General features: G+C 42.7%; 1 protein-coding gene across 3 annotated transcripts in view; it reads right to left on the reverse strand.

Annotated features, from left to right (window-relative positions):
* Window positions 1-25,313, reverse strand: part of TENM4 (teneurin transmembrane protein 4) — a 593,501-nt gene that overhangs the window by 18,954 nt on the left and 549,234 nt on the right. For all 3 annotated transcript variants that reach the window (XM_050973321.1, XM_050973325.1, XM_050973318.1), the window contains 4 exons: window positions 24,850-25,004; window positions 20,918-21,795; window positions 9,605-9,777; window positions 5,858-6,093 (listed from right to left, as the gene is read on the reverse strand). In XM_050973321.1, coding sequence (XP_050829278.1) covers window positions 5,858-6,093; window positions 9,605-9,777; window positions 20,918-21,795; window positions 24,850-25,004 — 1,442 coding nt within the window. The remainder of the gene's footprint in view (window positions 1-5,857; window positions 6,094-9,604; window positions 9,778-20,917; window positions 21,796-24,849; window positions 25,005-25,313) is intronic.

Here is a 25,313-nt window from a genome sequence, read left to right on the forward strand (position 1 = left end):
ATGTGACGTACAGAACACAGAATGACAACTTATTGCAAGGAATATTCCAAGATATTCTACTTATCAAGCCTTGAAGATTGAGTCTTTTGCTTTCATGCATATCAAAAAACACTTGTGGAAAAGAGATGGGTGCTGTGCACCATAGCAGAAATCAGTGTTTTTCTCTGAGTTTACTGAATATAATGCAATCATTTGAGGTTAAGCATTTCTCCTGAGATGAAATATGGAGGCTTTAACCACTGTAGATGTTACAAAGACCAGGAACTTTCCTGCAAGAGCTGGACCTTTAGCTTCATTGTCCTGGGGTTATTCAGAGTGGCATAATTATACTCTGATCTTTGGAAATGCAGAGGCACTGGAGGTCAGCAAAGGTCTCTACTTCAAATGCAAGAGCAGGAATACATTTCTACTCAGGGATTGCAGTGCACAGCGATACAAAAAGGAGCTGATAATATAACTCATGTTAGTGACGTGTGCAAGGAGACTTACAAAGCCACATCACCACAGCAACAAAGTACTGGTTTGAAAGCAAGGAGGAAAACCAGTATTCCCAGTAGGAGCTTGCCGGTGAAGACAGCTCTTTCGCCATCCCACCACTTCCAAACCTCTTTCAGCTAGTGAATGTCTTTCTTCTGGAAGGATGGAGAATCTTCTTGGATGAATCTCAAACTCCAAAAAGCTGACTTAGTTTTCAGTTCCCTTTTAGAGCCCTTTAGCTATAGTCAGTAAACCAGAGTTTGCTGCTTGCTATGAAGTTTTCAGATCAAGTTTAAAACACTGCCCCATCCTGCTCTGGGTAACACTGACATTCCTGACTGAAGTGTTCAAAAACATGCAGATGTGGCACTTGAGGTCATGGTTTGGTGGGGAACATGGTGGTGGTCCTTATTTTAGTTTGACTTGTAGGACTTTGTATGGTTGGAATTCCAAGGGAAAGGATGGGGTTGAATCAACAAAGAGGTTCCTCAGCCCTGGAAGAATAGGAGAGGGAAAGGTGAATCACTGCAGTGCCTTTGTCTTGCATGGGCAGATATCTATGCTGAAGCCTAGAGAACAGGGACACCAGAAAGACAGAATTCAGAAAAAGGTATCACGGGAGCTGGGGAGAGAAGGAATTGTTGCCATGATGTAAGTGTGAGGGTGATGTAAGAGGCAACTGCAACAACAATTTTCAATTTATGGATAACAAGGATAAAAGGTGCTTCAGGGAACAAACTCTGTAGAAAGGTAGACAATGCTCTAATTAAATATGTATGATATAGAGCGTAAATGTGCAATGGGAGAGAAGAAATCAGCCACTATAACAGGGAAGCTGGAAAATAATTAAAAAGGTATCAAAACTCTTAAGTACAGATGCACATGAGTAACTAAGAGGAATTTGGTATCTCCTAGGCACTTGCTGCTACAGAGAAACATGAGAGGCAATTCCTTACAAAAAAAAATAAAGCAAAGCAGGAAGTAATAGCATTTCTGCCTCCCATATATTTACAGAGCAGCTCCATCCTGGCAGCTGCAGCTTCTTCTGCTCCAGGTCTTTGCCAAGAAACCTGGGAAGAGCTCTTCTAGGGCTGGAACAGTCATCCAGGCTGAATGAGGTCTTCCTGAGAAGTATGTTAGCAGCAGTGCCATTCACTGGGCTGGAAGGACCAAACAGCAGGTCCCTGGATAGCTCTTTAAGCTCAGTCCAAATGTCTGTATCCTCTGACTGGTGCCATAAATTGTTCCACCCTCCCCATGCTCTGGCAAGCAATGTGTGTGCAACTAGTTGGAACCAATCTCGCTTTTCCTGTATTTTATTTTTTAATGATTTGTTTTCTTCTGCTCTCTTGATGTACTGTCTCTTTTATCTGAGAAGTGCTCCAGTGCAAACAGTAACCTCTCAAGGTGATGAGCAAAGTGAACCCTACCCTGCCAGTAGCCTCTGAAGAAGGTCTAAATCTTTTTCATACCTTTTCAAGGGCATGCCTTGTATAGAAGTGAATTTTCTGCAAAAGAACTGACAGGGCTGCAGGCTGCAGTCCAATAACTGTGTTTTATGGTGAGCAGCTAAATAAGGTGCCATCCTGCATCCCAGATGTTAGTCTGGAATGGAGTCTGAAAACCTCCTGCGAAAAGGTTTTGCCCCTCAGAGTGTTTGACAAGGCTTGTGATCAGCACAGAATCAAGACAGGGTAAATTTAAATCCAAAGTTCACAGTGATTTGACATCCCTTTAAAATGTGTGAGAGACTAAATTTAACCCCTAAGTCACGTTCCACAGTACTTTATTCAATCCCTTAGCTTCCTCTGCAGAAAAAAACAGCATAAACACACCACCATCTCCGATTTCTCCAATGCTTTCTTTGGCACTCCTTTAGCTTAAATGATAATTAAACAATATGCATTGATCTCCCTGGGAACACTAGAGTACAAAAAGGGAGAGGATTCTCATGAAAACAGCCTGGCAGCCTTCAGCAGAGGAGGGCACAAAATGCTCCTGCAATGAGGACTCCAGGTGCCAACAACATCCATGTGATGAACGGCTGCCTACAAAGGAACTCCCCCAGCAAACTGCTAAAACTGTTGGAGTGGCCATAGCCAGACCTCAATGTCTTGCAGAAATTGTGGAGATCATCCTGACCATCCTTATTAGTCAGCATACCAGGAATGGCTAGCACCATATCCCCCTCTGGTCATGTCGGCTCTGGGGATTTCTGGGATAGGTCTCCTGTCAAAGTCTTGGAAAAAAAAAAGTGATTTATGACAGGAGTTACCATGGTTAAATAAATAAAAGAACTGAGCCAGCAGCTCTGTCTCTTTTTGCTGTCCTGTTTGCTCTATTGTCAGAGATTATTTTACATCCTTCTTTACTGAAAAATTCCAGTTTGTTTAATAAAAAAAAAAAAAAAAAAAGAAAAAAAAGGAGGAGTCCTGTTCCTTGAAGCAGGATTTGCTTAATTCTCTCTCTGCAAATGAAGTCTGTTGCTGCTGGTGGCCAGGGATAGGTGGAATTCATAGCCAGGCAATCTGCAGAGATATCTCACTTTCAGGTAGGTGGATAGAGAATCACAACTTTTCAAGGGGTGTGTGAAACAGCAAAAGTGAAAGGGGCTGCTTTAACATATTTGTGCTGCTTTACAGCTGCCTGGCTAAGTACAGAACCAGGTCAGCACTTGTGGAACAGGGAAAAAGTATCAGGATTGTCCCCTTTCCCTTCATCTGTGCAGAAGTCCCTGCTGTATGCCTTATCCATGCAATAAGGAACTGTGTATTGTGTTATTTCCTAGGAAAGGTTAGGGAGGCAGCTGTGGAAGTGGCCTCATTGTGCTGGGAGCTGGCCGAGCTCATGGCTGCCACTCCCCAAGCACACCGTAGGAGGAAGAGGCACAACTCATGAAAAGTGGATCCTTGTGATGACAGCAGAAAGGATCACTCTTTGACAGTGTCCAGATCCTGTTGTCCTCACTTCAAAGGCTTCATGAAATGATGCTGGAGCCTCTTTGGGATGTTCTTTCCCCGTGAAGCACTATGTCTACCCTGCTGTCTCATGTGACCAGTGGGGTGAGGGGACAGTGAAAGTAGTAACAGTCACATATAGCAGAAAATGGTAACATTTCCCAAAATGAACAAAAACATGTTGAATTTAACTTTCCTAAGTTTCTCTCCTGCCAGGGAAAGCAGCAATCACTGCTGTGAGGGAAGAGGGGAACATCAAACAAAGAATATGTTAAATGTTGTGCAATCCCCAGGGAGGCAATTAGCACCTTGCAGGTTTTCATATAAGGGGTGCAGATGCTGCCATGCACGCATAGACACAGAGCTTAAAACATCTAGTACACCCTCAACAACTTTGAACCCCTGAACACAGCCATAACTGAGTACTTTGACCATGTAAGATGCACTTCTGATTCACCAGAAGGGTCCTGATAGGCTCAAAATGTGAATAAATGTTGGCAGATTTATAGGGATACAGGCAACTAGCCTGAAAATTCCTTTTGCAAGTGTTTTTCCAACATTCAAACACAGACACATTCTGTGTTTCAATCTACTACAAAAATTTTGGGAGATAAATAACTGATATGAGCAGCTAAGCTGTGGCTAAACGAGTGGAAACTTTTTTGAACACCAAATAGCTGTGGCCCAGCTGCAGATTTCAGAAGGCCCTCTCTTTTCAGAAAAAGATCTTTCTGAAAAGTTCATCAGTTATTGAAATGAAATTAAAAAAAAAAATAAGTAAACCCCCCAGGACAAACCCAACAAAAAAGCGTGGTGACAACTGATCTGCAGATACACAGCAGTTCACACTGAAAGAGCAGCTTCAGCTTTCATTACTGATTGCATTTTTTCTTCTGGTAACAAAATATGAGGCTATTGATGCATGGGGAAAAGAACAGAGGCTGGGGTGGAGAGATTGAGGAGAAATACTTGACAAGTGTGAGCGAGGAGAGACAGGAAAAATCACACCAAAGTGGCAGGGGTCATGCAGCAGGGAGAGGGAGAGGTGAAGAGCAAGGACTGGGAAACACATATCCTGAAACCAGAGCATTGATATTTACTGCCAAGCTTAAGTGTGAATAAATATCTGCAGTCCTTTTGCTGGGGTGGCATTACACAGCACCAAGCATTTTTCTCAGAGGGTCTGAATTTGCCAGGTGCTGAGCAGCTTCCCAGGAACCGTTCATCAGCCTGTGACTCTGAGACTAGCAAGGTACAGGGTGAGTGCACAGGACTTGCTATTACAAGTTCCCAGCTTTGCCAGCAGTTAGCAGATGAATTATAGCTTATTGGGCAAGAACTTTAAACAGCCCTGACAAGTATGAGGTGCATTGTGTGGAACAATGTTTTCAAAACACATCAGTCTCAAGCACAGAAAGGTCTGGGCACTCCTGGAGGGAGAGTACTGAAAGGCTGGAGCTGCTTGTAACACTTCAGGGAACAACAGCAATTGTGGTGCAATGCCTTGTGAGCCCAGTTCTTCCACAGTTTCAACAGACTAGCAATTTCAGGATCCAGAGTTTTTTCTGAGGTTTCCCATTTAACAGTATTCTCAGAATCATTGAATGGCTTGGGTAGGAGGGGGCCTTAAAGATATAATTCCAACTTCCCTGCCATGGGCACAGACACCTTCTACTAGACTAGCAACTATGGTTGCTCAGAGCCCCATCGAACCTGGCCTTGAAAAATTCCAGGGATGGGGCAGCCACATCATCCTTGGGTGGTCTGTGCCAGTGTCTCATCACCCTGACAGAAAAGAATTTCTTCCTAATATCTAATCCAAAACATCCTTTTTTTCCAGTTTGAATTCATTCCCCCTTTCCCTATAACTCTATGCCCTTGTCCTAAGCTCCTTTCCAGCTCTCTTGGACCCCCTTTAGGTAATGGGAGGTGCTCTGAGGTCTCTCTGGAGCCTTCTTTTCTTCAGACTAAACAACCCCAGCTCTCTCAGCCTGTCCCGATATGCTTAGAAGGCTTTCAGTGCTCTGCTCTATGACTACCAGCAGCACAGGCAGAAAACGCCTGCACTAATTGGTGGTGGTATTTCATAGTCATGACTGTCCCTGGTTTACTTGAACAGCCTGAGATGATGGTTAAACCTGTGGTGCCTGATGGGAGGTCAGACATTCCCAGAGATGCAGAGGACTGGTAGGGAGATCAGCAGCAGCATCTTTGATGGCTAAGAGAACATCAGCACATAAGGAGACACAATGATATACTACAGTCATAAAGGTTATGTCACGGAGGGTGAACAGACAATTCTCTGTCCTGCAGCTCCATCCCTCTTGCAGACAATACAAATCATATCCATCCCTTTCTGCCATGAGACTGAGCACTGATGAGATTGGAAATGGAGGCTACAAGTGCTCATGGCTCTCACTTACCCTCAGCCGACGTCCAAAGACGGTGACCTGCCCTCTCGCTTGCTCCTTCCTCTGCCTCCACTCCACGAGGTTGAGGCCGTTGTCGATGGGCAGGGTGACATTCCTCTTCCCCACCGTGGGGTTGACAGTGCCAGCCAGCAGATGTGGCTCGGTCTGCAGGGCCACCTCCATGCCATTGGCGAGCATCAGTCTGAGGGAGCCATCAGCACCGATGTAGTAGCTGTTTCGGACTTGGTCTGAAGACAGAAAAGAGTTCTTTGCTGAGCTTTGATGATACAGCTCCAGATCTTCGTTTGCTCCCTCACCTAGACTGCACGAGCATTTCGGATGGTTGTAACGAAATGCACTCTGTTACTCACCCGGCCCACTCAACAGGAGCAAAACATCAATTTCATCAGGGAAAGCAAACATGGTCAATTGCTTTTTCATTCTGATGAAGTTTGGCACCTTGTATTCTTTCAGAAAGCCTTGCACAGGTTAAAAATGTGAAAAAAAAGTGTCATCCTTACCAAAGGATGCAGGTTCAAACCTCTTCCTCTAGGCTAAAACACTGTGTGGTGAGATATTTGTTTTAAATCAGTCTGGTTGAAAACTTTCCATGCTGTTATATCCTAAAGATCTTAATTTCACAACAGTATATGAGAAAGTGGGGCCACCTACTTTCCTCAGCTCATTCACTATCTCACAAGTGGCAGGAAATTGCACAGCAAGTTAATGCTAACCAGTTCCCCAAACAACAGCCAAATCCTTTCCCTTGAGAAAGCTTTCAGGAGGCAACTGAAGTCCTCATGTTTGGAGAGAAAGCAGAAGCATTAAGCTCCCACATGTCTCTATACATCCAGCCTCCACTAGCTCATGAAAGATCAGATTTTGAGGCCAGTATTTGGGAATTCAGGAGTTGAACAGAAGAGCAATATCTCTTCTACATCCTTCAGGAATCAGGCAGGCTGAAAGCCCATCCTTTGAATCTCCAGCTGGCATTTATCTCTGCAGAGAGTAGCTCATGAAGGGTAAGAAAGCATGAGACTTACTCAGAGCAGAATGACTTTAAAACATATTATAGAACTACTGCCTTACCTGAAGCTCCTCAAAAGCTGGAAAATATTACCATTTCTGTCTCCCAGGCTGCCATAAACTCTTAATTGTGAATAAAAACACCCATTGAAAATTCCCATTAAGTGTTTTTCCTTTCTGAGGCAAGCTGGGTTTTGTTCACTAGTTGCTCTGCCATAGCTCAGCAGGAAACAAGACAACAGTGAAATTACCATTACTTGTCCTCAAGAAATAGATCAGCAAAGAGCACAGTTTGGTATAGTTAGGGAAGGAAATGTGACACCAACTGGTCCTTTTTTATGTGGGTCTCATCCTGCTCCTGTGCTGGCCAGCTGGAGTTCCGCCCCAGAGACTGCAGCAGAACCACCGCTCAAGTTTACACAGCAGTGATAACGAAACCACTGGGGCACAGGATTTTGCCAAAAAACATACAGCAGTGATCCACAATGCAGATCCAAGTATTTTAGCTCTACCACTGAGTATGTAAGTTGATGGTCTTTGACACAGACTCCAGCCAGATCAAACCCCCTCCACACCTGAGTCTGCAAATGGAGAGAAGGGCCAGCAAGTTGGCTGCCACGCCTTCCTTAGATGTGTGGTTTGATGCTAAAGTATTAGGAGATGTGCTTTAACTCAAATCAGAGAAATATCTCTGAACAGTGAATATATTCCTCCCTCCTTTTCCTTCCCCAGGAAGCAGAAGACTTGAAGGTTTACATGAAATCAATCAGACACCTGATGTTCCCTTTGTTTTATGTAAGCACAGAAAGGTTATTGTCAACCAGTGCTGTGGTACAGTGTGGGGAATGTAAATCCTCCACTTTCAAAATTTTCCCAAGAGAAGACTCTTCCCTGGCTCTGGAAGGCATTTCTCAAGGGATACATGAAATCCATGGGCTGCTGAATGCTGTATTTTAGACTGCTTTGGCTCTAGGGCACTACTGCCCTACTTTGGCATCGAACAAATGCTCACTTTGTCACTAGTCCAGAAGACAAAATCCCACTGGAGTGTTCACGTGCCTGTTGTAGAAGTTCCTAAATCCACCCCACAGGAATTTGCAATCATCTGAAAATGCCTTCTCAGATCTCACCTGTTCACAGTGTGATCCAGGTTTCCTGAAAGGTTCACCAAGAATTTGGTTCACCAAGCCACCTCTTCTGCAACATTATCCGCTTTGTTTTAAGTGAGTTTCTTCAGACAGAACAGTTTCATAATTCTATACTTCTGAAGATAGTTAAGCTCTTTGTAATTCTGCATGTCCTAATGGCAAGAATGTCCCTGTGCTGGAGGGCAGGACAATGACGGAATTGACTGTGGTACCATTATGTAACTGTGCCTTCAGTGCTGAGTGTATAAATCATACCACAGCCAATTTTGTCACTAAAGGGCCCCCAACAGTGGGCTCCATTGCTTAATTAGGCTCTTGAGATGAAGCCAACCTCATGTCTGTGCTGTTGCCACACATCTTAATGTGAGTGAGTGAGATGGGGTGGGGTAGGTTGCATCTGTCTTATAGTAAAGAATAAGAAAGTCATCGTGTTTCACTACAGGAATATGGGGACAGCTTAAGAGGGCTTGGAATCCTCTCAGCTGCCCTCTCCAGAAGGGTAAAAACAGTGTTTCAGGCTTTCAGGTTTTTAGTTTCCAGGCTTTTCATAGCAGGTACCTTCTTGTAGGAAAGGCTGATGTTGTTACAGGTAAGGGGAGAGAAATTGTATCCCAGAGATGCGGGGAATAAATGTCACTCTGGAACATGCTTGCCCCACTTGGAGCAGTTTGTTCCTCACAAGGAGAAAAAGTGTTTCACCCCCCACTGTAACCAGACACAGCCAGAGCGAATGAGATCTGGGGAGTAAAGAAAGCAGAGTCTGAAAGTTCCTTCCCTTTCCCCAAGCCCCAGAGAATAGGTGTGATAGCTCATCCTGATCCTAAAGAGGCTTCAGCTTTTCAGACCCCGGAGATCCAGGCTGACACTGTGCAGTACAGGTTCTGCCACTACTAGCATGTCACCACAGTGCTGCCCTGCTATTTATTCCTCTTTTACTTCCCACTTCATTCCCTTTTCCTCCACCCAATCAGTCCTCTGCTTCCCACCTTCCTACCAGAGGCACAACTGTGCTCATTTCCCCCAGCCATAAACTGGTCTCACCAGTCCTACCCCACCTGTCCACTTTTCCTTCGTGCCTCTCCACGCTACCTCTTATGTCAAACACAGACCTTATGGACACAGGGATGGTCATTTTTCTGGATGCTTCCTTGTGAATGTTTGAAACAGCAATGAACAAAGAATCAGATCTCCAGCAACCAGCTGGAAGCCTGTTCCAGAAGGAGAGCAACTATAAAGTCAGAAGCCATTAAGAGACTGAAGCAAAGGGGTTGGCTGGAAGTGTGGCTTGATTTATGCAACCCTTTTTACTTACAACAATAATGGTAATGATGATGGAGGACTGTGCTGCACGAGCCTGCATGGCAAGGGGACCGACTGAGAATGGAGCAGAAAAACAGCTGCAGAGCATCCACGGTGCTAGGATATGAGGCTAAGCAGGTGTGAGTGTGTGTCTGTACCAGCATGTGGGGAGCTCTGGTGCACTGAGAATGCAGGTGATTTTTGGCGCCGGGATTATCAAGATGATGCCTGTTTCCTGATGCATTGTGTGCAGTTTGGTCAGGAAAGGGATGGTGGCCCAACTCACCTTGGAGCAGGGTGTAGAAGGCCCCTGATGCTGACAAATTGGTTGTTATTGTAACATCATCCTTGCTGGAGGTTTCCACCTGGACATGGACGGAGCTGTCGGTGTCGCTGCGGAAGCTGCTCACTTGGCCAGTAGGGAAGGTCACGTTGGTCAGGCGGCCAAAGCTGTCGTATCTGAGAGAGAGAATGTAATGAAGTCAACAGCATCAACAGAGGATGAATTATCCTATAAAGTAGAGATCAATTCTTCAAGTCATCATCCAGATTTTTCAGACAGAAAAATGCACCGTCACTCCTTCAGTCTTAATTTTTTTTGTCCTCATGAGAAGAAAATCACAGCTTTTAGCTGAAGAAATTGAAGTAAAGAATAGAAAGATAGTAAATTCATATTAGCTTGTATTTTAACAATAATTTTCCAACACTACTCACACCTGCACTATGCTTCTTGTTTAAAAAAGTAACTTTATTTCCCATCTTCTGTGCTGTGGCTTACAGAAAAGCACTGGCCTGCGCATCCTGTCTAGCAGAGCTAGGAATTTCTGAAGCTCACCAACTGATTTGTCTGGTTGTGTCCTGAGCTCAGCAATTTATTTTAATTTTTTTTCCCTATCTAATTTTAAAAAACCTGAATATTAAGGTAGCAGCAAGGACCAGATTGGCCACATCAGATAGAGAATTGTCCTTTGTGAACATGGTGTAGATTCCTGAGCACAGCTGAACCCCTGTGTCTACCTTTTACTGTTCCTAGGACCATATGGAAGGACTGATTTAAAAGTGTAAAAAAGCAGACCAGTTTTCACCCCTACTGTGTCCTTGGCCTTTTCAATGAGGAATCAATGTAAGCATCATCTGGGAAGGTTTCTGTGATGTGGACACCTGTGTACCAGGGCCCAGGTAAAATAAGCTTCAGACATACAGGCCCCACAGCAGCTAACAAGCTGGGAGAGTAATTTTTTGGTAAAAAGAGAAACAGACACATGTGTTAGAGCCCTCCTGAGTTAAGAGAGCAAACACATCATTATGCCTTCCATCTAAGGCATTACAAAAAGGTTCACAGACCCTAAAGGCTGTCAAGGGACCTTTGCAAGGAGGTTATTGTAGCTGAAATGGAGAGCAATAGGGCGCTCTACTGGCTAATCTCTGGAGGGCTGTTGGACTTTCTGATGAGAGGGACCTTCAGGGAAGGGGTACTTAAATAGTTAGGGAGAAACAGAAAAATTCCAGCAAATCAATCAGGGATAAATACTTGACTTTTTTCAAGTCCTGCCCACAACTCTTTTAAGAATGATTTGTATGAAACTAAATAGATAATATTATGAAAATTTATCACTTGAAGATGCAAAGTAAATGGTGGGCAAGCAGAGAGGTCTTGCTCTCCTGTGCTACCCATTGGAGAGCCTTTGAAGGAATGCAGTGTCCAGTGAAGGACATCATTCCTCAGAGTGACAAAGTAATGTAAATGATACATAAGGATAACAACCTTAGGAAACCTGATGTAAGAGGCAAAGCCAAAATAAAAAAGTTCATTCAGAAAAAGGGAAACAAAGAAGTGGAAAGATGCCACCCTAACAATGGGTGTTCCGAAGAGGATTATAATAAATTGCTTATCATGTCTGCTGAGGATGTGACAGAAAGTAAATGGAAACAGTGAAAATTTACATTAGAAGCTGTAGAACATTTTCAAGGCCCCTGATCGCTCCAAGCAGAGGAACAGATGGAGCACTGGAAACCCCACCGTCCAACTCTTTTAAAAATAAGTTAGAGAAATGTCTTAGAGGGGATCTGGATACAGATGATCAGACCTTGGAGGGAGCAGATGATTGAGGAGCTCTTGATGCTTTTTTTTGGGACTACTCTGAGCTGAGGAATAAGAAAATACACCCCATCTAATACCAAAACCCAGAAACCAAACAAAAACCTAAAGACAAGAGGGGAGTGGAGGGGAAGGGGGGATGTGGGGGGAAGGCAGGGCAGGGCAGGGTAGGGCAAGGCAATGACAAAGTACTCTTGAACTGCAGCTGATGAGAGACCTGTGAACAGTCATTGGACTGGCTCTGCACTATACAGAAAAGATTTTGTGTCCTCTTCCACTCTCATTTCTCCAGATTCGAACACAGCGCTGGTACTTCACTTTTGAAGTATGGTGGCAGTGATTTAATGTGAGAAAGGGCTGGTTGAAAAGATTATTTTTACCCAACTTTAATATTTGTGACTAAGTGGGTGACCTCATTGCAAATCTTTGCGTCCCTCAGGTTTAGAGACATCATCACATGTGGCTTTTCTTGCCCACTGAGCAGAAGGGGAGGTAGAAGGACAGAAGAAAGCATTTGCCCTACACAGTCAGCCTCTCAGTCATGGATTATCCAAGCCTTGCTCTTTCTCTCAGATATCCTGGCAATCAATCAGCCACTTGTAAAATGGAAAAGAAAGAAGAAAAAAAAAAAAACCAAAACAAGAAAAGGTTGAAAACAGGACTGCATTGCAGGAGTTTGGCAGAGATCAGTTAAAGCTTTTCCAAGCAGCTAGCAGCACACAGCCTGGATCTGAGCTGCATCTCCACACAAGAGCCAGAACTAAAGTGCTCCCAGTACCAAACAATTTACTCCAGATTTGTGGCTGCCCTGCTTGCACTGAGACAAATGTGTTTTGCTTGTACTGTCTCCAGTCACCTGCACATCTCCTCCTAATCCAGCAATGTGAATCTTAAACAGAAAACATCACAGGCAGTCTCTTTACCCCATCTGCTGAGACAAGATACAAGGGATATGATTTAGTCTCCCTTCTGAGCAGAGAAAACATTGTTATCGCTGAAGGTGTGTTGTATAACACCCCAGATTCCTCCTACCACAATATCAATAGTCCTATATATAAAAATCAGTCTGACCTGTAAGGGCAGAATCAAGTTTGGAAACGTTCTGAAATTTCAGGAGGATGAAACTGAATTTGGCATCTCTGACTTGGTGGATTAGTAGGTGTGAGGGATATATTTCTATTGCTTAATTTAGTCTTTAAAAATGAGCTGCTCCTAAAAGTAAACCTTATTCACCTCCTAAAAATAATGCCACAAACCTAGATGTGTTGCACTGAAGTCCAACAGGTGAGTTTGGTGTAACAGGTATATAAAATGAAGCAGGTCTGCAGGTTAGGGAAATAAGGAGAGCAAAAACCAGGATGCAGGCAGAGAGCTTGTTCATGTGACAAGTGCTGAGTCAATGTCCTGTGAGTCACAGCTTTTTATCCTAATTGAATGGCACTCAGAAAAATGCTGAGTGAGCACAAAACTTTTACTCCATGCAAGTCCTACTTATGTGCTCCCAAGAAAGCCTCAAAACCCTGTGGATACTCAGTTTAACAGCCCTCAGCAGAAGCAGACAGCCAACCCTTTATATTCATCAAATCACAGAAATACAAACTGGTTTGGGATGAATGGGACCTTACAGATCATCTTGTTTCATCCACCTCACCATGGGCCAGGACACCTACCACAAGATCACACTGCTCTGAGCCCCTTCCAACCTGGCCTTGAACACATCCAGAGATGGGGCAGCCAGATTTCTTCTGGGCAAACTGTGCCAGTGCCTCACCACACTCACAATAAAGAATTTCTTCCTATCATCTACTCTAAAACCTACCCTCATTCAGTTTAAAGCCATCCCCCTTGTTTTAATGCAGGATGCTCTCACTAAAAGGCAAGTAGTGCCTTTTTATGTACTATTATGTAGTGTAAAATAAACATTATTTTATATAGTATTTCTGTAGTGCCTTTTTCGTAATATTTTTATAATATTCCTGGACCTGAAGCTTCTAGCACCCTCACAAATGGTTCTCCACCTCTGCTGCGCAAATAAATAATATTTGCAAATATGCAACTGGAGAAATCTGCCAGTAACCTTTCCTTGTGCAAATTAGGTTAAAATGGCAAGAAAAAAAAGAATGAAAAAGCCCAATTGCACTTAGACCTCTGTCACACATTTTCTTGTGAAGTCAAAATTACTAAGTACAATATACTTAATATACATGGTTACATTTTTACAGGTATACAAAACTCACAGTACTTCATCAAAAGCAAGGACTTCCATTTGGGACTTTGGATCCTGAGAAGCAAGACTCCTTTTGGGCCAGAACAGTCTGGAATGATCTGCTGGAACTGGTTTAAGGTGTCTGCAGAATTACATTAGACTTTTGGCTCATCCTTAGTCACCCCATTAACCTCCTTCAGAAGGAACTAGGACCATCTGTGTTTTCTGCATGTGCAGGAGCTTCTGCACCTCTCTGCCCAACAGCCAGACAGGAACCTGCCAAGGACTGGCTTTGCGGGGGACAGCTTACTGATGTGCAGCTGCAAGGAGATCCTGCCTTACAAAGGAAGAAAAATAAGAAGGTAGAACAATTAGACCGTTCCCATTTTTATTATAATTTTTAACTGGAGACAGATGAAGTGTAAAACGCTCCCGTCCAGACTAAAGCTCCTTTTAGCACTGTGGTGGCAATGCAAACGGAGGTGTGGGAAGCCCATTAGCATGAACACACACAGTGTTTTCTTCTTGGCAAGCAGTTCTTTTTCTCTTTTCTGTTTCTACTCAGAACTGGAGCATTTTTCCCCTTTTCCCTGATTTAGCTCACACATCACATACCTGTCACATCCCCACAGTCTCCCAAGAATGTGCAGACTTGCACATCCCAGAGATAATATGCTTAACAAGTTAAATGTGCTGGTTCCTTCCACCTGTCCTTTCAGCCTTATAAAGGCCCTTACAGAGCACACCTCAGCTTGGAGAGGAAGGCCAAGTGAGTGGCTTTTATGTAGCTGCAGGTGTGCCCTGGTATTTGCAGTAACATAAATCTCTCCTAGTCACCTCATTTTGCAGCTAAGCTGCCTAGTCTGTTTCCACAGCATCGGGATTTAGGGCTCGGCCAGTTTTCATCACAGCCTTAGACTTCTGTGTTCTCCAAATGCTCTGAAAGCCCCAGAATTAAGGAAATACTGAAGCATGGGAGTGCACACAGCAGCCACTTGGAGCAATGAATCCATCACCTGCTAACACAGCTGCTGCCTCCCATTCAAACCTGCTGCAAAGCCTTAGCACTTACAATTACAGTGGCAATTATTAGGCCAGCAAAGGAATCCATTGCCATCCATTCCCAATTGGCAATGTACTTAGCTAAGGTTCAATGCACAGAATTAAAATGGTATTTGGTGCTTATGAGGCCTAATTGTTGGCTTGTAAACATTCAGAGCTTTCATTTATCACATTACTGTTGTGTAGAGACCTGGACCTTGGGAATTAAAGAACATCCTTAGTACCATCTATTCAGAAATCAATTTCTTGCCTGAGTTTCTGCATTTCCTCATTTTACCCTCTTCACATTTCATCAGCCTTTTAAAACACAAGTCAACTAGATCAGAAAAAAACTCAGTATAATAATATTGCATTTAGTGCCAAAATGTCTAAATGGACCTTGCAAACTATATTTTGCATGTGATTACACCAGTGTGCACCCAGTGACTCTTAACAAGCTCGCCTCATCCCAATTTTTCAAACAACATTAAACACAACATTAAAAATAAAATCTATAACAGACAAACTAACAATACCAAAAAATGCATGAAGGCAAGTCCTCTCCCTAATGACCAAGGACCAGGTTGTGGTCACAGTCTGCTGAATTTTCCGACTGCCCAAAAAAGAAGAGGAAGATCTCTTTCTAGCTTTATAATACTCATAATTCCCTTGGTTCTCATTGCAATCAGGCATTCATTTCAGGGCAGGGCAGTGGCTCAAAATGTGACCGCATGACTTAGTGAGGGTACTGGAAAACTGCTATTTTATCATGGCACTTACTGGAGTCTCACTGCAACTTTGTCAGAGGAGCTATAATGAGAATCTCATCATTTCATCATGTAGAAATTGTGGAACAAATGGAACCAAGAAATCTTGTTAAAAGAGGAGGGAGGAAAAAAGCCAAAGGTGTTTCTCATACTCCAGTCTGCTGCAGGAGTAGAACAAGACCCTCATTTGAGCTACACTAAATCAAATCCTTTAAAACTCTGTGTATGATCTGATAAATCACAGTCACACAGACCAGGGCACTGCCTTTGGCACTAAAAGCTGCTGGTGCTGGGGTGGGACCGCTGCTGAGCCCTGGGGTCATTGGGAAGCCATTCAAGGTCCTCCTGCATGCTCAGTCCAGCTGGTTCCTAGTTTCCATCCATTACAGTGTGTGAGGTTTGGCAGAGTTTGATTTTCTGTAAAACAGCCCCCAGCGTTATGGGGTCAAAGCTCCCCTTACCACTCATCTGAAGATCTGGCTCCATGAGACCCTTTGCCCTCCAGACAACTGTGAGCCACTTCTTGGGTAGTCCATGAAAAGGTTTTGAATTTCTTGGTTTGGCTGGAGCAATGTGTAAGTGTTTGAGTCTGTAAGGGAGGAGGCGACCTTCAAAACTAATTGGACACACAAAGGACCTAAGTAAAAGAGCCTCATCTGGGCTAAATAATGCATAGAAGGTTTGACTTTGGCTCAGAGGGAAATTGAGTTAATGTACAGTGATAACATCTCAGTGAACTAATCAAGATAATTGCCACATTCTTGATTTAAACAAATCCATTAATAAGAATTTCCGGATTCTGAAGCAGACAAACAGCAACTGCTAAGAAACTTTGTAAAGGCTGGTAGCAATTTTTTCAGGTCAAGTTAAAAAGCAGCAAGAACAAAGCAGAAAGTAGTCACACAGCATCCTTTGTCTTTTACTTGAGGATTGGAACAAGAAGTCGTTTCCCTGGTTGAGTTTCCAGATCAACTTCCTTTGCTGCTGATTATCACTGTTACTGTCACCAGTTCAATGGGAAGAAAAGTCTTTAATCCAGTTACTGGACAAGCTGAGCAGCATTGCATTAACTGACAGCTAATGTCAAGCCCACTGCAGGGGCAGGAAAGGTCTATTTAATTCTAAAACCCTCGAAGTAGTCATGGACAGGTCTTTGGAGACAGACTAATTACAGTGGGGAGCTAAGTTTCACTCTCAAACAAAAAAGGAAACTGCACATCATTACACACTGAGTCTTACTCAGAGCTAAACCTGACGAAACAGGATTGTTAGAGCAGGCCTGGGTGTAGGATGTGTGAAAGGAAGAGCTGTTAGTGCTCTGAGACTGCCATTCTCTGAAGCCAGCATCTGTCTCTTTCCCCACAGGAATGAAGGGACAATGTGTCAGTCCAGCATGAAGCCTTGGAGGACCTGGATTCCCTGGTGTGCCCTGAAGACAGACCTCCAGTACTGCATCAGTACATCCTGCCTCCTTCCCTCCTTTGCAGAGTCACACCAACGTGCCCACATGTCAGAACTCTTTGCAGCCTTGTGGTAAAAGCTAAGAAATGGTCTGGTAAGAACAGCACCTGGAGGAGAACCAGAGATGCTGGCTATGTTGGCTGGAACTAGATGTTCTTGAGGGTCTCTTCTAACCCAAGCCATACTATGATACTGTGATTCCATGATGAACACGTAGTGATGCCACTCTCACGACATCACTGCTCTGTCATACTGGGTTTCTGATTTATGGTCCTTTGTAGACAGTCAGGTGAAAGGTAAATCTTTTGAGGATGTTCTTCATGGGTAGAAGTACATGGTGCCACTGGTGAAGTGTAAATTTGCCAGCTGGATTTACTTTACTCTTAACTTTTTAGGCAACAGCGTCCAGCTTGCCCTGGCCCACAAACAACTATTGTGTGCTGTGAGAAACATGGAACTTTTCTTCAGAGTCAGATTTGATTTGATGCCTTTATTTCTGTGGCCATGAGCAAAACAGAAATATGAACTTCAGCATTCCCCTCAGTCAGGACTGAAAACTCCTTCGGAGCACCTTCCAGCCACTCATGTTCACCCGAATTCTCTAAACCACTTAAGCCTTCCCAATGTGCATTTTTTGCCATTCTGGCAGAGAAACCAATAACATGAAGGTAGTGAATGATGATTTTATTTGGTTTACACCAAGTTCTTCAGCTTCTTTGATAACAAGGAATTTAGACTTCATCCTGCCATGCCTGCACTCATGTCTGCAGCTTGTGTTCAGTCATGCAAATCCTCTCTCTGGTGAGATTACATTATAAAAAAGGCATCAGAGTCCTGATCTAAGATACCACGAAATGGAGAATATACTGCTTTTGTGGTTGGTTACTCTACCAGTTAGGTCATCTCAGCCTTACAAAATCACTCCTTCTTGTCAACTTGAATTTCTCTAGCTTTGCTTTCCAGCCCCATACCCTTCTCAAGCCTTTCTCTGTTAGACTGAAAGTCCCCTCTCTAGATGAGAGCTTTGGCTGACATGCTGTGAGATCTGGACACTTTCCAGTCTCATTCATGTTGAGACAAATAGATCAAGTCTTTCTTGTTCTCCCCATGAATGAATTTTTGAAGAGTTTTTCTGCCCAGCCTTCAATTTCCACAGTTCTTCATAAACTGCATTTTTATGAGCTGACAATATTAGTCACATCAATGCTGCACAGTGAAAAAAAATCAGCATCCTACTAGCCACTACAAGTAGAGTGTGATGAGTCAATGTATTCATTTAGTTTGTCCATCCAAGAAACAAGTTAGACAGATTTGCCATGGAATCATGGCAACACAGTGAGGATAACACTGAAGACTTGATGCCTTGCTACAGCTCTGAGAGCTGAGGCTTGGCCCACTTACATCTGTACCCTGGCATCAGACTGTACAAGAATATATTTTGTTTAAACAAAACCTACTTTAGCAAGCAACTGAAATATTTGACTCTTATTTCATATTCTAATTTTATCAGTCTGATTTTTTATTCTTTTCCTGGTTACACATAAAAAACCTGGACAGAATAAATCCCTCTAAATCATTGATCTGCCTTCCAAGTCCCTAGTGAATAGGACAGGACAGGACAGGACAGGACAGGACAGGACAGGACAGGATAGGACAGGATAGGACAGGATAGGACAGGATAGGATAGGATAGGATAGGATAGGATAGGATAGGATAGGATAGGATAGGATAGGATAGGATAGGATAGGATAGGATAGGATAGGATAGGATAGGATAGGATAGGATAGGATAGGATAGGATATGAAAGGGTAAGATGGATGAAAAAGAATAGTCTACAATTCAAGCATTGAAGATTTAGGCTGAGCATATAAAAAAGCTTTCTAACAGTAACAATAATATAGGTAAATACATTGTTATCACTAACAATATTTATAAATAACTCAGATGACTGACAGGATCCATTTTACCAAACTGTGGACATCTGCAACATAAACATCTGTATCTGAACTCATCATTCTCTACTACCTTTGCAGAGATAAACTTTCAGAATACAACTGTTCTCATCTTAAAGAAAATACCTAACATAACTCATAAGAAGCTCACCTTGAATGGGTCTGTTTCTCTCCACCTGCCTGTAAAGGGTGGCTGAAGTAACTAATTCATATATAGACTTTTACCCTGTAGTTTTATAGAGTTGCATCAAAAACTGTCAGGAACAGTTAAACATAGGTAAGTGATCATAGGTTTGGATGAGGTATGTCTGAAGGCACAGTCACAATTCTATATTCAGTGATGCTGTGCTATCATACAGTGCTGACTTGCTCTAGTCAAGATTTTCATAGTCCAGCCACTAGAGAATACTGTCTTCCATTTAGCTCTAAAAAGCTTTCTTATGACTCTTCTGAAGTGCATAAAAGGAGCAGAATGATGACTTTCACAAATGCTCTATTTTGTTGGACAGCAGAAATAATGGATCACTGTTATAAATATATCCACAGAGCAAGTTGGTTTTGAGCTTCTGTCTCATTTTATCTCCTTTATATTTTCAGTTGCACTTTAAAATAAAATATTATGTTTGAGATATAAATCTGACCATTATTAGCTGTAATGTTTAGTTTACTTCACTGTCTGTGGCTGCATCTGTTTCCAAGCACGGGAACTATTGGGTTCTTTGCAAAAAGAAAATACCTCCTTGATTTAGCACAATGATCCTGACAATATAGCTGGCTTTCACTCCTGTGAAGAAAAACACCCTCTTTTTCCTCCCTAAGGCCTTCCTCAAGAAAATTCAATGTAAGAGATGGAGAGTATTAACTTGGATTCACTGAGGAATATTGCTACAGTAATTGCAAGCAGAACATTGATGAAATGCTAATAACGTTTCAAAAGATTCATCAGAGAGTTTCCATCAGTTCTTTTCCAGGCAAGAACAGGAGCAGTGAGTATTAAGCAAAGAAATTTGAAACTGGGCCTGGAACATTTTAAGGAGAGAACCAAAGCAACCACATATCAACACACAGATATGTGGATTTAGCCAGCTTTCCTTTCCTGAATCCCTTTTTTTCTTAGCAACATTTTTGTTTGTCATCTTGGGAACTGTCTATTCTATCCAAATTGGATTCTTACAATGGGTCTATTATTATGGCAGCTGAACACTTCCATGTAACCATTCAAACCATGTGGGAAATGATGCACTTAAGGAAGCATTTCAAACAGGTTACACTTGTAAATAAAAATTAAACTAAGGAAGAGGGAGGTGAAAGGGCTCTCAACAGCAGGATGAATCCTTCTAGGTGCTCTTCACCCAGTTACTTATCTTTGTCCTATTTTATATCAGAAATGTGTTTGCTTCACAATATTTATAAGCAGGGAATTGCCAACAGTAGTAGAGAGAAGTAGTACAAATATTCAAGACACTGCCATCTCTGGGTTTTTCAATGCATCCTATCTTCTCTCTGCTTAAAAACTCTTTGGGGGTAGTCTTGAACAGTTCCAAGACTACTTTTAAAGCTTAGTGAGGCAAATTGCAACAGGAGGAATTGAGCAGTCCATTAATTACAGAATTGTTTCCAGAGCAAGCTCTCATTAGTCATTGTCAATTGTCATTCTACATCAGACACTTCAAACAGGCTCAACAAAGACACTGCAGCATAGGAGGTAGGTGAAAAGCTGTGAAAAAAGAGGCTCTAATGGAACTTTCATACTTCCAAGGCTTTCAAAGCCAAGAAAAATTCTCTGACATACAACCTAAATCTCCAGTCCTGACTAAAGTTAAGGAGAACCAGGTGTCCAAATTAATTAGAAAAATTCAGCAGAAATTCTGGCTCTTAACTTGGTAGATGGAGCTGATTCAAGCTCCAATGCACCTACTGCCAGTATCTAGTGTTTGCGTGAAATCCAATACTCTCTGTTCGGGACATTTTATTTGGACAATAATTCTGATCAAGGAATTAAAGTCTACCAACTTTGCACAGTTCAGAGAACACAGAATGAAGTCAGCAGTCCCAATATTCATAAAATACTTACTCATAAAATGTTGTCCAACCATTTTCATTGCTTTTAGTGGCAAGGAGACCAGAGTTGCCGTGGTAAGTCATCATGGCCACTTCATGCCCCTGTGTTGTTACACTCTTGAGTGCACTGTTGGTACCAATTGTCACCCAGTAGACTTGGCCATCAGGCACCACCAGCCAGAGGGGCATCCCTGTGGAATCTCTTCGGATGTTGACTAAGTTGCCATTATTGTCAGTGATCAGAGTTATATCTCCATCTCCAGAATAAGTAAAATTGTAAAGATAATCTCCAGTGGTGAGACTCTGAGTGTAAAGGTGCTTCCCACTGGTGTCAAACAAGTAGAGTTCCTGATCTATGGGTGAGGATAACTCATAGAGATTTTGTGCGTTGAGGAATGGTTTGTTTTTCCGAATGAAGCGGATTCGGATGTTCCCCAGGTCGGCGACGTACAGCTCCCCATCTGCGCACACGGCGAGGGAGGACGGCGCGTTGAGCTTGGCGTCCTTGGCGTAGCCGTCGTCCCCCGAGAAGCAGTCGCAGTTGGCATCGTTCTTGCAGTCACAGCTGCTCGGGGCGCCGGCGACCAGGGAGATCTCCCCGTTGGTGGTGACCTGCCTGATGCGGTTGATCTTCTTCTCGTCGGTCTCAGCAATGTACAGCACCCCGTTATGGGACACGGCCAGGGCGGTGGCGGACTCCAGCGTGGCGTGGATTGCCACCTTGCTGAGGAGAAAGTGATCCATGCCTGGCACCTGGCAGTGCATGGGCCTCCCTGCCACGATGCGCACTTGGTGGTTCTCAGAGATCTGCAGCACAACATTGTTGTCGAGGACGTAGAGCGAATTATCCATGGGATTCACTGCCAGATCTGTGGGCCATTCTAGACGAACCTTCATGGTAAAAGAACACAAAGGAACTTTTATAGCAAGACATTTTTCTACTGCATGATTGCTGTAAATCAATCACAATGGAGATGGAATCAGCATGGATTAAAGGGGGAATGGGTGAAAAACACCATAACTAATTATTACTTGATAGGTGGTCATAGAGGATATTACCTGCTGTGAGCAAGGGGGCTTAGCTCCTGGTCATGTGAAGCAGTCACAGGGGGACACCCACACTCTGCACTGAAATACTTGGTAACAGGATGATGGACAGAGGCAAACCATTCTACAATTTTCCCTCTCCTGTGCTTTTTGAAGTTATGGAAGCTGGACCTCATAGCAGAGACCTGGGACTATAAATTTTGCTGTGTGAAGTGCTATGAAATCAGACACACAGAACAGTGATTCTTTTACTAAAGGATTTTTCACACAAGTGACCGAAGTTCTCTTGGAAAATGTCAACGAGGGATAGACACAAAACTGGCAGCTGTGCCAGCATATGTGAATATCTGTTATAACCTACGGTTTTCTGCTTTATGCTGCAAAAATGCAGAATAGCAATTCAAAGAAAACTCAAGCAATTTCAGTTCATGGAGCAGAATACTTGAGCCTTCACGGTGATTTTCACATTTTGTTTTAACATAATGGAAAAATGGCTTTAAGAATGACATATCCCAGTTCTACACTGATAATCCACTAAAACAGTGACTAGCAACACCACAAGTGAGTAAGCACTAGAGTGACTTCATTTCTAGCTCTGCTTCTACAATACAGTCTTTTCAAGTCAGTCTTCTCTCTTAGTTGCCAAACCTAAAAAATGCTTACTAACAGAATCCAGAACACTTTTTTGTAAAAAACTCCAAGTTTTGCATTTTTTTTATTATTTCGTTTTATTTCAGGTTTACATATTAAAAAAAAATAAATCAGTCTTGTGCTGATGGGAACCTCTTAGTTCCAGTACAGCTTCTTTGTTTTGAACCTTCTTTTTCTACCATCCATCTGCGCTGCTGCTTCTCCTCATTTGTCTGATGTGACTAAGTTTACAGGAGTATTTTGTAACCTTATTGGAAGGAGGACTGGATGCTAGCAGACTCAGGTCCATGAAACCATCTTTCACTGTTATTTTATTTAAAACTCAGTAAGAGAGACCAGGTAAGATTCAGGAACACAGGAAATTTCTATTTTTAAGGCCTGTAGTTCAACATCTCTGCTACAGCCATGCTTTATTTGATGCTTCTATATGCCTTTTCAGCATTTATTTTAAAGGATCAGATGTAAGGTATTTAGTTCATTGTGTCTTCTAACACTTGAGTGCGTGAGGCTTATTTTCATTGCTAAGCAGTTTGCTGCGCTTGGTCTACTCTGGTTCTCAGCTGGCAAAATCTCCTTATTTTCCTCAGCTCCTGGCCTATTTTAACCCTTCTTGTAGTAAAACATTACAGCCTGTGGTTTTCTCTTTAATAATTCATGCCTCCATCCCTTCCAGTGGTCTTTAAGCTCTCCAGTCTTCAGTTAGCATCAAGAGCTGAGTTTATTCTGAACTGACAAGGGAATTTTCAATTTCTTAAAAACCATTCCTTGTCAACAGTGGCAGCTAAATATTTCATGTCCTCATGTCCCAGGGAGCCTCAGGGACCTGGCAGAAAAGACCCTTCTATCTGCTGTAAATGATGAAAAGCTGCTTCCCAAGCTGGATTCTATTTTTTAATTAAGCTTGTATTCAGTATGTTTCTCTAGAACAGGAGTGGTTAATCTGCCAATCCCAGTACAGGTTAATCTAAAAATGGCTCCTGTCATTTAATGAAAGGAAAAAAAAGATTCTTCATCTGATACAAGTTCATCCCAGAAGTGTTTGAACATGACACTGGTTTACATAGGAACTATATAACCTGGAAGCAAATAATTTCTAAAGCCTGATTATACGACCCTCTTGTGCTCACTGACCCTGAAATTTGCATGAAGAAGAAATTATGTCTGTAAGACGAGAAACTTACTACAAGGTGGCCTTTAACCATCAAAATTTCCTTTCTATAGAAGGCAGAAAAACTTTTAAAGTCATAATTTCAGCTTGTTCATAAATTACAGACAGTGGGAGCCAGTTGCAAGGAAGCAAGAATAATCTTTTCAAATTAGAGGGAAAAAACAAGAATAGATTCCATATGGGAGCATGGAAATTATCTAGGTAGTTACAAAAAGGAAACCCCATTGACATCTATTGTGGCTGAATAACAGTACTTAGCCCTCCAGCTACGATCTATATTTTCATAGGAGAGGACAACATTCCTGCAGTCAGGCAAACAACAAGTGGCACAAAGGTTTCAAAGGACACTGTCCTAAACTGGCACAAGTTTGACAAGTTGGCCAGTGCCACACAAAACTGAGTGCTGGGCTGTAACAGATTTCTCTTCTGCACCATCCAGCAGTAAAGCAATCAAAATCAAAATGAGATTTCTTCTTCTTTTCTTCTCTCCACCTTGAAGCAGCAGGACTTAAAAGCCCAGCATGATGGTAGCTGCAACCAATTTGCAATCTGATGCAATTCAAGATTCTTGTTTTCCTGCTGTTGCTAATTTTGGCACCATATCCTCCAATCAGTATTTCCTATGTTAATTTGATTCAGGTCTAATATTGTGCTGGGCCAAACTAGGATGAGGGGAAGAAAAGAAAAAAACCTGTGATTAGCTAAGATGCTATAACGGAGCATGGCATATAGTCCATGGCATATAGTGAGACATGATGGTAACAGAACCTGCCTTCCCAGGAATCTGTATCTACCCACTGACTGGAAATTCTGAAAGCAGTCAGTTCTGCGGCTGGGACACCTTTAAAAATCTCACCCCCAGAAATCTATGAGTTAGGGCAGTCAAGTGTTTCCTTCTGTCTTTACAGGGTAATTCTTTTATGATCCGGTCAATTTTATACCATAAACTATGCAGAAATGCAATTCTCCTTGACCCCTTACCTCTTTGTCAGATCTTCTGGGGAAGCACACAGACATGCAGATAAGGGTGAAGGAGTAGGCTTGCATTCTGTAAAAACAAAACCAAACCACTGTCTTACCTGAGAAATGTCCATAACAGAGTCACAGCTGAGAGGCCGAGCAGATGTCAAGTCATTGGAACCCAGCACAGTGGAGATGATCCCATTCTGATCAATCCTCCTGATCATGGTGCCATCCACAAAGTAAATCAGCCCAAACTTGTCCACGGTGATGCCTAGAAAGGAACAAAGAAAGACAGTCAGAAAGTGATGGCAGCTTGACACGAAGAGCAATATATTTCATGGTATTCCAAATGGATGAGTGAAGTGTTGGGCATGTGGGAGTCCTGGTTATCAAGAGCTTTGAGCTGGCAGCATTCCATGGAAGGCACTTTTCAATGCAATTCAGAAATCCCTGCTCACTCCTGGAAAAGGGCATGGCATTCAGTGAACTGCTGAAATGAAAAGGTTTTCTAATAACTGCATGTCTTGCATGATCAGAAACCTGGTTTTATTGCTCATGGTATGAATGGTAAGCCATGCAC

The sequence above is a fragment of the Serinus canaria genome, chromosome 1 (genome assembly GCF_022539315.1).
Source record: "Serinus canaria isolate serCan28SL12 chromosome 1, serCan2020, whole genome shotgun sequence".
Taxonomy (NCBI): Eukaryota; Metazoa; Chordata; class Aves; order Passeriformes; family Fringillidae; genus Serinus; species Serinus canaria.